Source organism: Hoplias malabaricus, chromosome 8 (genome assembly GCF_029633855.1).
Source record: "Hoplias malabaricus isolate fHopMal1 chromosome 8, fHopMal1.hap1, whole genome shotgun sequence".
NCBI lineage: Eukaryota > Metazoa > Chordata > Actinopteri > Characiformes > Erythrinidae > Hoplias > Hoplias malabaricus.
This window is the reverse complement of record NC_089807.1, coordinates 28,099,532-28,117,418: the sequence shown is the minus strand read 5'-3', so window position 1 is coordinate 28,117,418 and position 17,887 is coordinate 28,099,532. Positions and strand designations below refer to the sequence as shown.

General features: G+C 37.8%; 1 protein-coding gene across 1 annotated transcript in view; it reads left to right on the top strand.

Annotated features, from left to right (window-relative positions):
* dst (dystonin) overlaps window positions 1-17,887 on the top strand; it is a 194,724-nt gene that overhangs the window by 82,806 nt on the left and 94,031 nt on the right. Inside the window, exons 11-31 of the mRNA XM_066678377.1 lie at window positions 3,215-3,381; window positions 5,388-5,500; window positions 5,878-5,984; window positions 7,150-7,269; window positions 8,332-8,427; window positions 8,564-8,691; window positions 11,132-11,225; window positions 11,311-11,465; window positions 11,787-12,228; window positions 12,320-12,448; window positions 12,649-12,726; window positions 13,146-13,307; window positions 13,845-13,949; window positions 14,612-14,707; window positions 14,799-14,924; window positions 15,010-15,162; window positions 15,548-15,702; window positions 15,931-16,057; window positions 16,338-16,521; window positions 17,242-17,399; window positions 17,552-17,730. Of these exons, the coding sequence (XP_066534474.1) occupies window positions 3,215-3,381; window positions 5,388-5,500; window positions 5,878-5,984; window positions 7,150-7,269; window positions 8,332-8,427; window positions 8,564-8,691; window positions 11,132-11,225; window positions 11,311-11,465; window positions 11,787-12,228; window positions 12,320-12,448; window positions 12,649-12,726; window positions 13,146-13,307; window positions 13,845-13,949; window positions 14,612-14,707; window positions 14,799-14,924; window positions 15,010-15,162; window positions 15,548-15,702; window positions 15,931-16,057; window positions 16,338-16,521; window positions 17,242-17,399; window positions 17,552-17,730 (3,074 nt within the window). The remainder of the gene's footprint in view (window positions 1-3,214; window positions 3,382-5,387; window positions 5,501-5,877; window positions 5,985-7,149; window positions 7,270-8,331; window positions 8,428-8,563; window positions 8,692-11,131; window positions 11,226-11,310; window positions 11,466-11,786; window positions 12,229-12,319; window positions 12,449-12,648; window positions 12,727-13,145; window positions 13,308-13,844; window positions 13,950-14,611; window positions 14,708-14,798; window positions 14,925-15,009; window positions 15,163-15,547; window positions 15,703-15,930; window positions 16,058-16,337; window positions 16,522-17,241; window positions 17,400-17,551; window positions 17,731-17,887) is intronic.

Sequence of the window (17,887 nt, the reverse complement as noted above, 5' to 3'; positions counted from 1 at the left end):
AAACTTCAGTCCTTCAGTACAAGCAGTCTAAACACTATGTTCTCTCCCTTTTGGACAGCACAAGCTTTAATTATGCTGTGAATGGGCCTGTAAGTTTGTACTGAGTTTAATTAAATGTCGTTGCCAGTGTGGTTACTAAAATTTGGACTTCAGTGTGTTGTAGTGCTATTTGGGCAGTTGTGTGATTGTATGGTGTTTTGTGGTGTGTTCCTCTCCAGTGCAGGGCCTAATTTGAGTGCTATAGAAGGGTGAGCCTGAGAGCAGTGCTTAGTCATGTGAGAAGATCTCTAGTGATTTGATGAACTATGCAGATCTAAATCAACAGCTGGTTGTTAGTTTAAAGGACCAGCAAGTAATTTTATATTTCTGTTTAATATAAATATTTGTATAAACAAATTAATTAATTTCTATATAGTTCTCATATCCTCTGTGACATATTTATGACATATTGCATGTTCATAACAGCATTTTGAATTAGAGCCATTGCATCAACCATAATGCATTTATCAGCTTTTGTGCATTCACATATTGGCACAGGGAAATTATCATCATACAGACTTAATGTGCATGAACAAAGCCTGAAATATATATATATATATATATATATATATATATATATATATATATATATATATATATTTATATTTCAGGCTTTTATATATATATATATCGTGAAATCCCACTATAGTTTAGTGAAATGCAACATTTGCAACATTTATCATAAAATGACAAAAGAGTGAGGAAATGTTTGAATGTTTGGATTACAATTATGTTACACAAAACGACTTGAAAAAATATTTGTACAATTAATAGATTCAGAAGAGAGTCACAGAAAACTGAAATGGACAAAAAGGATGTAGTTAAAACTAGACACAACTTTGGTGCATGTAACTTTAAAAATAGAAAGACGTTCAGACTTTTTTAATTTGCTCTAATTATGATTAATTGTGTTAGTATTTAGTCCAGTTGATCTCACTTGCCATTTTCAGCAGTAAGTGAATGCAAGAGCATAGATTTGTAAGGGCATAGATGTTATTCTACGTACTTTTAAACTGAATAACAATTCATAATTTAATTCACAAATTATATAATGTTAAATTAATGTTAAAGAGAACTGACAGTTGGCAGTTTGTTGTGCAGTTAATTTCCAAACCATGGTCTTCATAGCTACAGATGATTGTAGCCTGCTTGTGTGCTGTGAGCCAAAGCCTAGCATTGCCATTAATGTTTTATGATGGACTCATTTCATTAGCGAACTTAAGTGACTTTTTAAGTGACACATTTCCTTGAAAAATAACTCCTTATGTCCACCTTCTTCTTTTTTGCTCCCATCCTCACTTGCTTTTGACACCCATGTGTCACCCACAATGCACCTGAGTCTTATGACTGGAAAGTTTTCCTTACAGTTTTGGCGCTGCTATCAATCAAACGTAGCTACAGAGTCTCACATGATAGCAGGGAAGGCACAGCCAATCACACTGGCCATATGTATTACAGGGAGGTAGGATTAAAGTAGAGGATGTGATTTAACCCTTTCTGCACCTTTAGGTTAATGAGCAGATTCTATTCTATTCGATAATTCTATGCTAATTCTGTAATTTACTGTGGTGTTCTGTTTTTAATATATCAGTAATGGGCTTATCAAGTCTCTCATGTATGCAGCTGTAGTGTTTTTTCCCCCACGTAATCCATTCTGGAGTATACTGCACATGTACTAACTACACATGGGACTGTGTGTTTATGAGATAAATATGTTTTGGTAAAAAATTGTATGTAATTTCCAATATTAGTCATTAATGATACCAGTTATGATAATGAACATATCCCATTTGCAATCATTTCACATGTATTTTTCTGTATTTGAACTTTATTTAAGCATTGAAGTAAATCTTTTTGTAATTGTGATATTTGTCGACCCGGGGTTCGGTTCCCAAAAGCATAGTTACTATCTATGTTAGCAACTTACATAGTTGGAACGATGCAGTTGCGATGCAAGTGTTTCTCAAAACAGTCATTGGAACTATCGAGGTAACTACGTTGGTAACTTGCATAGTCCTAACCATCGTTCAACGACACAGGTGTTTCTCAAAACTGTAGTTCCACCGAATGTTTGCAACACTGTCGTTAAATTGTGTAGTTGGAACTACAGCTTCAGACCTGTGGTTAGAAGCTTAGTTTCTGGTGACTATGTCATCGATGACGAAAGACACAGTAGAATTAGGGTACTGAATATAAATAAAATAATATAATGTTTACATAAGATTTAATACAGAAATGAGGGCAGTTTCAAACTTTTAAATAATAAACAATTTAGCCTATACCTAAATTAAATGTTATTATTATTAATGTTTATAATGTTTATATTTCATTTAATTTTATAGCAAATATAAAAATGTTTGAAAAATGTATATGAAAAACCCTGGTATTAATACACATTCATCATATAAACCCTGGTTTTAAATACCTCATCATGCTTTTTTTTATATATACCTGATGTTTTGAACTATGAATGACCATTATGAAATACACCGTGTGAGCTCAGAGATAAGTTTTAATAAAAGGAACAGGAGAGCAATACTAAGATTAGCAGCTTTCATTCCCTCAACACTGTGTTATGGTATTGTCTTCCAGCAGTAGTCTGTCTCACCTTGTCCCACTTGAAACAATAAAGACATTACATGTTTAAGTTATATGTTGGGGATATAATAACTTTAATGTAGTAGCTCAAGATGGATTTGAATATTATATTATCTTCAGTTTACTAAAGGAATGTCAACATGTCTTTTAAACAGATACAGATTTATAAAGTCATTCATCACTAAATACACCACAGATCACTTTTACTGCAGAGCCCTGCTGGACAGAATAGATCTATTTCTTACACCCCACCTCTAGGATGATCTAGGATAGTATTATTATTATTAATATTATTATTATTAGTAGTATTAGTATTAATATTATTATTATTATTATACCTAATTTTAGATTTATTCTAATATATGCTTAGAAATGAGTGAATGTGAGATGGCAGATTATGTATTATCATAACTTTTGGTGGCCTCCTTGTATTTGGTCAGGAGTTGACAGGATGCTCTTAGATTTTTACCATATGTTTGTCTGTGTATTGTTCTTTGTAATATTTTTACCTTGGCTGATTTTCTTAAACTGTTCTGAATATGATATATATGGGTTTATTTCTGCTTCTTCCCTATAGATCTCGGACATCCACGTTACTGGGGAGTCCGAGGACATGACGGCCAAGGAGAGGCTTCTGCTGTGGTCCCAGCAGATGACTGAGGGCTATGTTGGTGTCCGTTGTGACAATTTCACTACCTCCTGGAGGGATGGAAGGCTATTTAATGCTCTTATTCACAAATACAGGTAACAGCCATTGATGCATATAAACAGTTTGTTTTTAAAACACAAGACTTTTAGCTTGGCTAATTTTGAATTTTAGCAAACAGTAAAATTTTCATAATAATAATAATAATAATAATAATCATAATAAGTGAATTCAGCTTCCTTGAACACAAATAGTCATTTTTAAACCCACACCATATCCATATTTTGTGGTTGATAAATCATCCCATAAATAATGTAGATAAACGATATTATTGTCATTTTAAGATAATATTATGCCCCTGCTATTATGATAATATGATAATAATAGCATGATAATGCAAGTATCACATTGATAGTGATATTGAAGTCAGCAAAAATATTAAGGAAATATTCATATATCATATGATAAATTGATAATGTAATTATTGTGACAGGCCTAACTTCAGCCATACAGTATATTGACTTGTCTTTTTGTCAGGAGTGTTCACCTGACTTAATCACACACAGGCCAGTCTAAATATAACATTCTTTCCTCATGTCCTACTTCTGTTCTGTAGATAGTCACATGTTTCCCAGTAGATTGTATATCCCCTGTCATCAGCTGTGTGGAAAGCCTAGTCTCCAGTCTAAGATTCAGTGCCAGTACATGCCTAATGCTGGTGTTTTACTTCATTTGAAAATTGATCCATTGAGTTCTGTCCTATATCAGGCTTTTAATGCAGATGCAGATTTCTTCTCCCTTCTTCCTCAGACTAATATACTTTCTGCCATTGTGTCTTATTCTTGCTCTATGCAGGCTTGTTTACTCCAGAGTTGTGTGTCTGTGGCTTGTGTATGTTAGTGAACTCTGTGGAATTTTCCTACTGACCTGTAAACTGTTGTCCATAGAGGATTTCTATTGTTCTTAAACACTTGATGAAAGTACTGGAAAGTATTAGCCCACGGAGGTATTTCCTGTATGCTTTACTAGAGTCTAACTAATACATCACTGCCTTGTCTGAGTTATATGAATGAACTTACAGCCATATGGCCATATGTATTGATAGCTACTTTGTTTCAGGAGCAAGCAAGCCATACCTGTCACCAATAACTGTAATTTATATTAGACCTGTGCCATATCATGTCATGCACAATAATATTGTAAATTTTTTTTCAAACCATAAAAAAATAATATCATGATAATTTGATAATTCTGACTTATTTACATAATAACGTCATGTAGTTACATGTAATATGGCATATATTCATTACGTCATTTAGGCACAGCGACAGGTGCAGTGGCAATTTGCTATGCATTTAAAGAATTTGCTTCAGTAGAAGAGTGTCTTCAGTCATGTTGAGGTGATTTGGATATAAAACCAAATAGAAAAATATTGTATTTATATTTTGTACAATGTCAGAATCTTGGTAAGTTACAGTTGTTTACAAAATAAGCAAATGTTTACACATTTGTTTGTTGTTTCATCTGAATGTTTGAAATTGTAAGAAAACTAAAAATAAATAAAAGTATTTTTTTATATTGCCAAAATATGATTATTGATATTCCTGAATATACCCTGAAATATCCTGATATTATGTTAGAGCCATATCGCCCACCCCTAATTTCTATACAAAAATCTTTTCTAGAATTTTATTCTAGGTTTAAAATTGTGTATTTAAATGATACATTTCTGAAAAAGGTAGTTCACTCTGCATTCATCTAAAAAGGAAAAAAATTGACATTCTTGAGGGATAATACTGCATTTTTTATGGCATTTTTAACGTTGCTCCTTCTTGCTGACAACAGTGTCATAACAGTCAATGTTTTAAGTAGCTAGTAGGGATGGGCAAAATCAGCTTTATATAATTTTATATTTTATTGTTAACTTAATCCATTTTTTTTTGTCATAAACAATTCTATTCTGAGCCTTTCATGGTTATTGGTAGTGTTTAAAGAACAATAACCAACTCATGTTTCATTACAAAGAAGAATCATTAGTCCTCCTGTTTAACTGGATGTAGGGCTGTGTAAGCTAAGCACAGGGACATTTTCTTTCTCTCTACAGGCCTGACCTGGTGGATATGAGCAAAGTATCAGCACAGAGTAGCAGATCAAACCTAGAGCAGGCGTTCAATGTGGCTGAGCAGCTGGGAGTGGCTCGGCTACTGGACCCAGAGGGTGAGTCAAACACTCATACACTGTCCATTTTTGTCTGTGCAAGATATAAAATATTCAGGTACTAGTAACTCATATTCACTGCCTCTTTTCCATAGAGTACTGTTCATAAGAATATGCGACACATTAATGTCATAGGCTTTTTATTCCTGGCACCGTTTTTTTTAAACACTGTTTAATTTTTCATTTTTATTATACACTTTCTACATTATGAATGCATATAATGACGCTATTATTATACTTATGCTATTGTAATGGAGCACCGTTTATGCCCAAATGACAAAACTAAATCAGTGCCCCTTAATTCTTTTACTTTTTCTGCATGTGAAACACAATGTTTCACTTCTGTTGGCTTAACTCAGTTCCTGTGGTTTCCACAGATGTGGATGTAACGTCTCCAGATGAGAAGTCAGTCATTACTTATGTATCAACATTATACGATGTCTTCCCTAAAGTACCGGAGGGTGTTGAGGGCATCAGTGCAAATGTGAGTAAAACAAATTTATTTGCCATTATTTTCATATTCCCAGCATATTTTGTTGTTTAAATATGAGCTGAAATAAAGCTGTTTACTTCTATTTATTCTACATCTGTTCCCTCCCTTCTCAGACTAATATACTTTCTGCCAATGTGTCTTATTCTTGCTGCAGACAGACATGTTTACTCCAGAGTTGTGTGCCTGTGGTTTGTGTATTTTAGTTATCTGACTGAGGTGTTGGTGTCATTTTAGAGACTGGACAATGATTGCAGTTCTGCATCTCTTTTCCAGATAGCTGAATTTTTCTCATAGCAATGGACTGACTAGGAATGAAATGTCTGCAATTTTTGTCTACCTCTAATGAGAGTTATGAGCCAAGACAAATCTGGTTTACACTGAAGCTTTTTGCCTCAGTGAAAACTGCACATTTACATCACCACACACTTCTCTTAATAGGGACATTTGTGATTGTGGTGAAACATGGTTCTTTCTGGTTTGTTTACGATCAGAAGCTCCACGTCTTTTAAGGTGGAATAGAATGTTCAAGGGAAAAAAAAAAAACAAGTGTTGTTTGTATGTAGCTGAAGTTGAACTTGTCTGTAGTCTTTTATTCACTGTTTGAATTATCACAGAAACTCATTTGTAACTCGAGTTGTTTAGTTTTGTAGCACTTTTGGTAATGAAGTTAGTCACCTCCTGAATTCGAAGGCTTTCCATCTTAAGTGATGCGTAACTGCAAAAATAAGTCAATATTACCCAGCTATGAAGCAAGAACAAAGCAATATCCTCATCTCGGTTCATGCATTTCAACAGTTGGACTTTTCTCTGTTGTCTAAATTAGAATAAATGTCTGTTAAGTTTGCTACATTAGATTTTATGTCTAGTGCAAATTTTAAAAGGCTGATTTTTGACCATGATTATGTCTCAGCTGATTCACTCTATTTGAGATAAAGGCAAAAGTGTGCAAAAATGATTTTTGGGCACTGAAGTTATGGGGCTTTATGTGAGAGTTTTCTGTTTTTAAGTGTTATTAATAATCATTTAATAAAGTATGAGAGTCTATAGCTCTTACAAAGCAGCAGAAACACAGTATTGAAAAATCCTCATGAGGATGGTGCACTTTTGAACAGTAGGGGGGCCTTTCAGAGTAATCTTTTTTTTTTTCTTCCAATAGGATGTCGACATTAAATGGGTGGAATACCAGAATATGGTCAATTACCTCAGCCAGTGGATCAAACACAATATTTCTGTCATGTCTGACAGAAACTTTCCCCGTAATCCTGTGGAACTTAAAGTGAGTCACAGTACATCTATTTATTTCCATTACCACCAGGATCTTACAAAGTTTTTTCTCAGTGCTACAGGGTAAAATGCTTGACTGAGCATTGACCTTCCTCAATATTTGTAAGTTTGAGGAACTACAGAAAAATTTGATGATTTTGTGTTTTCATATATATATATATATATATATATATATATATATATATATTTATACATGTATTCTTGTTTGAAATTGGCACAGTCCTTTATAAAAAAAAATAGAAAATTAATTATAAAATAAAAATACCAGAAGTGAAAATCTTCACACATAGACTTATTAACATTGTTCAAAATGTTTACTTTACGTTTATTTTTACTGTATAATTATGTAAGTATTGTTTACTGTATTTTATTGTAAATGTTGAAAATTGGCTACAAAATAAGCCCCATATTTTTATAGCCATTTTTAGGATGCTATTTAATTATTTTTTTTCAAAATATATTCTTATCATAAAAAAATATAGGGTTATTGATGATTCCAGCCTCATTCCTAAGCCCACTGCAATAATGCTCACACATTACCATAACTGTAAAATCTTTTATATAACTTACAAGTGGAAATAATGCTGTAATTGGACAAAATGGCCAGTCATTGCAGTTTCTGAGAGTTTTCTGAACTTTTCCTGGAAAGACAGAAGATTGCGAACCTGTCAAACACTGAAAACACTCGTTGCATCTAAAGATTTAATTGCAATGGAATGCTTTTCAAAAGACAAAACAGGGTAGAAAATGAATTCCTCTCTCAGTGTTCAACAGCTGGTAGATGAGACTCACTGATCCTGACTCTCATTAGATGTAGCTTGGAAGCCTGAGGCAGAGAGCCTGATCACTTTTCAGAATGTGTAGCGTCCCCCTTATGTTAACGAGTCTTAAAATCATACTAAAGATCTAGAGTTTAGCTTCAGATAATCAGACCAGAGTGGAGTGCTCTATTCAGAGTATGCTGGTACGAAGATCACTGAACATGATTTTATTAGGTTTACAAAGCAGACATATTCAGAATATGCTAATGTCATTTTTCATTCTTTTTCCACAGGCACTTTATTCGCAATACCTGCACTTCAAGGAGAGCGAAATCCCGCCGAAAGAGAATGAGAAGACCAGGATTAAACATCTTTACAGAATGCTAGAGGTCAGCGTTCATTGAATTATTGTAAATATTGTCATTTTGGTGACATTGCAAAGGATTATGTTGAAAGTATGTCAGATCTGGTGTCTGCGTGTCTGGAGGAGCTTTCAGCTTGATGTTTTTCATGTTGGGTTGGCAGGTGTGGATTGAGTTTGGTCGTATTCAGCTGCCGCAGGGCTACCACCCCAACGACGTGGAGAAAAAATGGGGCAAACTGATCGTAGCCATGCTGGAGAGGGAGAAGAGCCTGAGGCCTGAGGTGGACAGGTATGAGATGCCCATCTCATTCATCAGCTTTATCTCTCCATCTCTAGAGATATCTGAGAGCACAGAGGCAGAGCAGATCTCACCGACTCCATAGGGGTTGATCTTCATTTTGTAGAGCTGAGGAATGGTATCAACTGAGCATTTTTCTCCCTCTTTCCTGTAGTAACAATGTACAGATTTCTAGGAAGGTCTGACTCTAGGTATTATATCTAGATCTAGGTACTATATCTAGGTACTATATCTATTATATATACTAGGAGTATATCTGGATGCTGGATGATTATGCTCATATAATTTACGCCAGCTCTTTCCACATGTATTGAATGGTACTCTGCCACTCAAAATCACACTGTTTCCCTTGTCAACAGCCCAAATTCTCTGGGCTTTGTAGCCCAGACTTTGAATTTAGTAGGTTTAAACTCATGTGCATCCTCTGTCATATAATTTCATGCTTTCCTGTAACTATTATTTTGTGCACTAACCTTTCAATGTCTCTGCCTACTGTAAGTGCTTCTGAAAGTAGTGCACTTCAGTAATGATAAGAATTGTCCTCAAACCTTTTGACACATTGTTTATTTGAGATTATGTAGCAATTTATGTGTTTCGAAATATATATCCTCCTCCGTGGGCGGCACGGTGGCGCAGCATGAAGTGTTGCAGTCACACAGCTCCAGGGGCCTGGAGGTTGTGGGTTCGATTCCTGCTCTGGGTGACTGTCTGTGAGGAGTTGGTGTGTTCTCCCCATGTCCGCGTGGGTTTCCTCCGGGTGCTCCGGTTTCCTCCCACAGTCCAAAAACACACATTGGTAGGTGGACTGGCAACTCAAAAGTGTCCGTAGGTGTGAATGTGTGTGTGTCTGTGTTGCCCTGTGAAGGACTGGCGCCCCCTCCAGGGTGTATTCCCGCCTTGCGCCCAATGATTCCAGGTAGGCTCTGGACCCACGGCGACCCTGAATTGGATAAGCGGTTACAGATAATGATCCTCATCCGTGGACACAGGACGCTGTTGGTTGAATATGTGTGGTCTCAGTCTAGCAGTGACATGAGGGCTTTAAAAATTCATGCAGTCCTGCTGTGTCTGATCCACTCATTCCAGCACAACACACACCACCATATCAGTGTCACTGCACCTGCTCTGTGGTGACCCTGTGGGGGTCCTGACCATTGAAGAGCAGGGTGAAATGGGCATAAGAAAGTAGATGGACTACAATCTGTAATTGTAGAACTACCTGCTATCAGATTGGTGCTGTCTCCACCCTCAAATAGAATAAATTGCTTGGAGATAAAGCTGTGAATTCACAGTGGTTGTGTTTGGGGATAAATTGGTTCACAGGCCTTGCTCTAAATACAGCTGCATTAAGGCTGTGCTCAAGTTGTGTTGGGTTTTATGGTGAGAATCACCTCCATTATTGATACTTATTTGCGGTGTAATCTCGGTAATTATAGCTGTGCTGTCCAATAAAAGAGCTCTCTGAGCCTATTGAGGGGAGAAAGTGGTGGGTGTGCCACTCTTAGTATTACATTCCATGCCCTCCCATACACACTGTAACTGTCTGAACCTGTAGTGGATCATCTGTCTGAGAAGAATGTAAGGTGTTTCACCAGAGGGAAGTATTATCAGGGGCTGGCTTTTCTGTTGCCACTCCATATGAGCTTATAAAGGGCAGGGGCTTCAGCTTTGTGCCTCCAAAAGGGGTTTTTTGTGCTGGAGCTTCCTTGGCTCTGAGCTCCCTGTCCAGGATGGAGGCGTGGTAGATGGCTTTGTTTGTCCATTGGCTGACCGCAGTGCTATCATGCAGAGCCACCTGGTTTACCGCGGTAGTGTGTCATCCGTCAGTGACAGCACTTTGACCAGCCTGGGCTCGGCTGAGAACCTGCTCTCTGGAGCACAGGAGCCTTTCTCCAGCACCCCGCTCTATCTCAACAACAACTCTGTGTACGGGCCCAGGTGAGGGGGCAGATCAGAAGTCCTGCAAGTTTCCCGGGATTACTTCATAACCGGCGAATTGCTCACTTATTAATCATTAGATGAGAGTTGTTTATGTCGTTTCTGCTATGAATATATAAACTGTACAATTTATTCACCTTCTAATTAAATTAAATTTAATTTGATTTAATTTGATATTATTTCATTTTAAGTTAAAGAACTTTCAATTTATTTATGTAATTATTTCTATTAGGTCTATTATGTAGACTTATTATGTTGCTTTTTTGACTTCCAGGGATCCATCTACAGACTTTAAAAAAAAAACATTTTTTATCAGTATCTTTTCTTCAAAAACTAGTATGAAATGAATTATATTAGTTTTATCTTAATGGGAGTGACGAACTTCAATATGAGACCAAATGAGATTACAAGGGCTTAAATTCCACATAAAAATGTATGGTTATCAAATGTGAATACTTGATTTGACTGTTCTTTCTCCTCTTTGACATTGTAGACTTGAAATGCTGCAGCAGATAGCAAACAGAGTCCAGCGAGACTGCGTGTCTGGAGAGGACAAGCTGGCCTTGGCACGGGCCGCCTTACAGTCTGTAAGTACAAGGACAAACCAGCCATCTCCTATATTCTTTTATTTGCATAATCAATTGACTCTCTGTTTTCTACACTGTCCTACAGGATGCCAAGAGGTTAGAATCTGGGATCCAGTTCCAGAATGAAGCAGAGATCGCAGGATACCTGCTGGAATGTGAGAACCTGTTGCGCCAGCAAGTGGTGGACATCCAGATTCTACTGGATGGGAAGTTTTACTTAGCAGATCAGCTTGTTCAAAGGTAAGAAACCTCAAGGGACACTCTTGAATCTGTTAACTAAAAAGTGTATTTATTTATTAATTTGTCCAATTACGTTTTCCATAACTCTCACTAAAAATAGCATATGTCCAAAACTAACTTTAAAAAAAGGGGGGTGGTGGTATATGGCAAAAGTAAATATGGAAAAAATGTGCAGAGAAATATGCCATGTTGTTGCCATTGTAGAAGATATTTTACGAATTCTCAAAATCATCTGTTATTTATTGATGATTAATAAGCAACATTTGAATGGCAGTGTTTAATAATAATGGGTCCTACACTGGCTGAATTTTCTTTTTGCAGAGTGTCCAAGCTTCGTGATGACCTGCTGACACTCAGGACAGAATGTTCATCAGTGTACAGCAAGGGACGCACCCTGACCACAGAACAGACCAAGATCATGATCTCGGGAATCACCCAGAGTTTGAACTCAGGCTTCTCGCAGAACATGAACGCAGGCCTGAGTCCGGCCATCACCCCAGCTCTCACGCCAGGAACTCTGGTCACTTCGGGGTCCACGCTGTCCTCCGGCCTTACCCCAGCTTTAACCCCAGCCATGACCCCAGGCCTGCAGCCTGCCCTGGTGGGAGGAGGAGAAATGGAGACAGGGGTCCTTCAGCACCTGAAACACATGCAAATCCGCAAGCCCATGCTCAAGTCCTCGCTAGTAGACCCTAACTTGTCTGAGGAAGAGGTCAATTTAAAGTTTGTGCAGGACCTGATTAACTGGGTGGAGGAGATGCAGGTAAGAATGTGCCACTTACCGGTTTTATTTGTGGTTAAACACTGTAAATCTGTTAAAGATGGATAAACAACTATTTTTATGTGCCTCTAAGGTACAGCTGGATCGAGGAGAATGGGGCTCCGATCTGCCAAGCGTGGAATCTCATTTAGAAAATCACCGAAATATTCACAAAGCCATCGAAGACTTCCAGATGAGCATTAAGGAAGCAAAAATTAGTGAGGTAGGGCTTGATGTTACAGTTATATTAAGCTTAAAGTCTCATAAGTCCTGAGTGACGTGTCATCTGCGTTATGCAAGTATACATCAGTATGGAATTAATAGGCACCTAAATATATTAATGTGAATTTCAGTATCATCTGATGTGACACCATGAAATAGTTTGCATATATAATGCTTGTATCTTTGTATCTGTTTTTCCAGATTCAGATGACACAGCCACTGAAACAGAGTTACTCAGAGAAGCTGGGGAATTTGGAGAACCAATATGGGAGGCTACTGGTAAATGTGTTTTAATAAACTTATATTACCAAATGAGATGTAATCAGAGATTTTGCACAGAGTCTGACCCTCAGATTGACCTTCAGTAATTTTTTAATCTGAAAACTCTATTTCACCATGTAATCTACTCCTTACTTTTAACAGACGAGCTTTTATTATATACAGTTTTTATTTATTATGTTTGAGACAAACTCTCATCTTGACATGGATGTTTAAGTCATGAGTTAAGTCACCCCCAAATTATTACTCTGAATAAACAAATTAATAAAAATCTGAATGAACTCACACCCTTGGAAAAAGGTGCATCCAACAAGAAAGGAAGCATCTTCCAACTTTTATTACATAATGAAATGCATATTTTAACATGCGACCTGCTTATTGCTTGCTTATTTCTCCTAATTTTTTTTGTGTGTCGGCAGAACTGTTCTAGAGAGAGGCAGAAGAACCTGGAAAGCCTACATGACTTTGTGTCCCACGCCACCCAGGAGTTAATTTGGCTTAATGAGAAAGAAGAGGAGGAGGTGGCCTTTGACTGGAGCGAGAGGAACAGTAACATCTCCAGAAAGAAAGATTACCATGCTGTACGTCCTCTCGCCATTTAAAGCCTACTCATAAACCTACATACTTCTACATTCTTCATCTTGCTTTACATGGTGTCACGCTGTGCTCTGCAGAGTAGATAAAGCAGTGCCTATGCCCTCAGTCGTTTGAAGTTGCTTCCAGATTAACAGATAGAAACTGTGTATTTTATGTAATAACGAGATTAAAGCTCCCACCCATTTGTAATTATGGCTGCTGTGTTCAATGTAGCTTTAGCAGGAAATGGCTTTGACCACCCTGAGCTTAGGTGTTAAACCACAGTCACAGTTCATGTTCCTCAGGAGAGGAAGGGTGTTTCCATGAAAACAGTTTATGTCTCCAGAGATGCTTAAATTGGTCAAAGGAAACATGGTTCTATTTCAGTAATAAGTGTAAATGTGTCACGAATGTAATACTGAGCATTCTAAATATGTGCTGCTGTTGTTGAATTGCCTTTACATGTCAAAGCATTTTATTAATAGAAGCCCATCTCGCAGCATTATGTATCATTATTCTTCTCACCTCTTTTCCCTTCACAGGAACTGATGAGAGAGCTGGATAACAAAGAAGGAGTAATCAAGTCTGTGCAAGACCAAGCTGACAGCCTTCTGCTGCAGAACCATCCAGCCAGGCTTACAATAGAGGTAAAGTTCATGAAGGTTTTGTGTAAACACGTTTGCTGTAATGAGTTCAGGCATCTGTTAGATACTAATGCTGCATGATGTTGTAGCAATGCAGATGTGTTCTCTGGAGACATGCAGTTCCATCCAATACTTTTTGTATGAGTTGGAGAGGCTTTTTTCATATCCAAAAATAATTATGCAAGATCAGTACATGATTTTACTAATGTTCTCATAGCAGAATGCCATCAGACGTACCAGCATCTAGTGTAATGCATTTCCAGAAAGGCACAGTGTCCCCAGCAGCAAAGACTTTTATTGTTATTAACCTTCATTCCAGAAAAAAAAATGTTGGATATTTGACTACATGGCATATGTAATGAACATATTGTATAATATGCAATGTATATAAAACATCTACATGTAAGAAGAAAGACTGGACCGCATGCAAAGCCTCATCTAGAATGCCATGTTCATTTTACTCACAGCACTCACTATTTGAGTTATTTATTAATTTACTGTTATTAAAAATTCAGTTGCATTTTATTACCTTTGGCAGTATGTGTTAGAGCTACCAATGTTGTGATAATTATTAAAAAATACAGAACTTTGTCAGAAATAATTAGTGTTTGACACAGGTTGACATCGTACATATTAATTGTTTCTTTAATTCTGACTATACTCAGGCCTATAAAGCTGCCACTCAGACCCAGTGGAACTGGATCCTGCAGCTCTGCTACTGTGTGGAGCAGCACCTGAAAGAGAATGCTGTTTACTTTGAAGTAAGTTATAGCCTATTTTCTTTGATTCAATACAATTGCTGATTTTTTTTCTAAATCACTGAAACATTGAAACCTTTTCTCCTCCTGGCAGTTTTTCAGTGATGCCAAAGAGTCCCTGGACTACCTTAAGAGCCTTCAAGATTCCATTAGCAGAAAATATGGGTGTGACCGCACCAGTGGACTGCACAGGCTTGAGGACCTCATTCAGGAGTCTATGGTTACTAATACAATACCTTACAGTGCAATGCATCACTAGTTATCATAAATGACTTTCCCAAATAACTCTTTTTCTGTCTCCGCAGGATGAAAAAGAGCAACTTCTTCAGTACCGCAGCACTGTGGCCGGGTTGGTGGGACGAGCCAAGTCCATTGTTCAGCTGAAACCCCGCAACCCTGAGAGCCCTGTCCGAACTTCCCTCCCAGTCAAAGCCATCTGTGACTACCGTCAAATAGAGGTAGGCAGGCCAAAATGGAGCTATTTGATTCCCAGTCTTTTATACATGTTTATTACTTTCTGGATTTAGACATATAAGCCTAAAAACATAAAAGCCATACTGGCTGATAGCTGTCTTAGTTCCTGGCTGTTAGTTCCCAACTCAAAATAGACACAACTAAACAAATGTTTATCACTTTTTATAAACATCAAATGAACACATTTGACTCACTATTGCCCACTAAATGTGTTAAAGCATAAATCTGATTCTATTTCATTTTAACATTTATTGTTTTCCACCTTTATGCTTCATACTTTATGGAATTTGATGCTAAAGCACTCGACTGAAATGCGATGGACTTAAAATGGAATTAGTTCATCTCACCAATGTTTCTTTGTCTTCACAGATCACCATCTACAAAGATGATGAGTGTGTGCTGGCCAATAACTCTCACAGAGCTAAGTGGAAGGTGATCAATCCCTCTGGGAATGAGGCTATGGTGCCTTCTGTCTGCTTTAGCGTGCCTCCACCCAACAAGGAGGCAATCGACATGGCCAGCAGGTGTGCATTCAGCATTCAGGGTGTTCTTTTCACTCTCACAAAAAAATAAAAAATTCAATACAGTTAATTATTCTGTTTAATTCAACCACACCCGTCTAACCACAGCATCAGTTTACATTGCTTTTGAAGGTAATACATTACTGCCATGAATGAAATGACTTATGGGAAATCACTCCTCCTGTATATCTCGTGCCCAGTTCTCATTGTGTGTGTGTTTTTCTCTGTCAGAATTGAGCAGCTGTATCAGAACGTTCTGGCTCTGTGGCACCGCTCCCATATCAACATGAAGAGTGTGGTGTCCTGGCATTACCTGATGATGGATATCCGCACCATCCGCAAGAGCACTGTTGCTTCTGTAAGTATTTTGTAAATTAATCTGAAAAAAATTAAGTAGCCAGAGGGTTTGGAAGATCATAAGCTTCAAAGAAGCTTCAAAGATCCTTAGGGCTGGGTAGATCACAAGCTTGCAGCACTCAGCCTTAATTACCATTAGGGAGAATTTATCATGCAGACGTACCCATTATATTATTTAGGAAGACTTAATTGTTGCATGTTTGAACACATTTGCTAATAACCTCATTCTTTGATCCCAGTAGGTTGGGCAGGGCGATAACTATTTTAACTGTTTTCCTCAGATTAAGACCATGCTGCCAGGCGAGCACCAGCAGGTTCTGAGCAGCCTGCAGTGTCACTTGGAGGAGTTTCTGGAGGACAGTGAAGAATCTGAGGTGTTTACTGTAGCAGACTGTGCTCAGCTGGAGAGAGAGGTGCTGGCCTCTAAAGAGTACTACGAGGAACTACTCAAGTCTGCAGAGAGAGGCAAGACCTCCAGACGTTCTCTTTTCCCCTCCTCATTTACACAGTTATATTGGTCAAACACATGGCCTCCTTAAGCCCATTAGTTAGGAAATTCATTCCCTTTGGAATTGCTCTTAATCCAGACTTGACCTGTGCTATCAACTCTGTAGTCAGTGTGTTTAACATATGAAGTGTGCAGATGCACTAAACATATACACTGCCCATCAAAAGCTGACCTGTGCTATCAACACTGGTCAGAAATTACAGGAGGTTTGGAACATTGAAGGAACACTAGATAAGATTTGGTGTTTTTACTCCTGGGCTCCCCCTACAGTTGCAGAGTGTAATTCACTTTTAAAACACTGTCCAGCTATCAAGGGGGAGGAAGAGGGTGGTTTTCTAAACGCCTTCAGAGTTACATAGTGCTGTTTCTGGAGTGCTGAGTCTGGAGTAGTAATGACAGAGGCTCTATTCTTGTTATTGCTGATTAGTGAAACACAATTGTCAGATATGGGAGCTGTAATTTTAAGGATAAAATATTACCTAGTGTTGCTTTAAGTTATTGAAAATAGACACATAACTATAAGTAGTCCATGTCTTTAAAACATTTGGAAAAGCTCAGTGTCCAGAAATGTTTAATAAACATTTAATAAGCATAAGGTTTTCATTTTTAACACTCTTTATCATGTGGGATTTTGATTTCACTTGTGTTTGACTGTGATGCCCTCTTGTGGTCAACAGAGGAACATGAGGAATCTGTGTACAACCTTTTCATATCCGAGGTGCGTAACTTCCGCATGCGAGTGGAGGCCCATGAGGAGCAGCTGATCCGGCAAATCCGCACACCTCTGGACCGGGATGACCTGCAGGCCAGCATGCAGCGCATCAACGAGCAAGAGGTTTGGCTACTCAATGGGCTGCAGTTATCGTCCACCATGCAGAAATCCAGTTGTAACATTTGTAACTGGCTAGCTAATATTGTTCTGCAAGTTTACAGAATGAATTGTATTTTGAAGTTCTGACCCCTGCCTTTTCTCTTCCACAACTACAGAGGAAGAAGGCAGAGTTAGATCGGCTGAAGGAGGACCTCGAGGTGCTGAAGGAGAAGTGTGAGGTTTTCCTGAGACAAGCTGCCAACTCTCCTTCTGTCCCCACTCTCTCCTCAGAGCTCAGTGTCCTCACTCAAAGCATGACGCAGGTCTACTCCATGTGCTCCATCTACCTGGAAAAGTGAGTGTTAAACATGCTGATGAGTTCCTCAATTCATTACGTTTAAATGTTTAGCAATTTATTCAGTCAAGTCATGATGGTAGCAACTGATCTATGCCAATAGGCTATACTTACAATCACTAACATCATATATCTCAATCTGTAAATCGTCAAAACG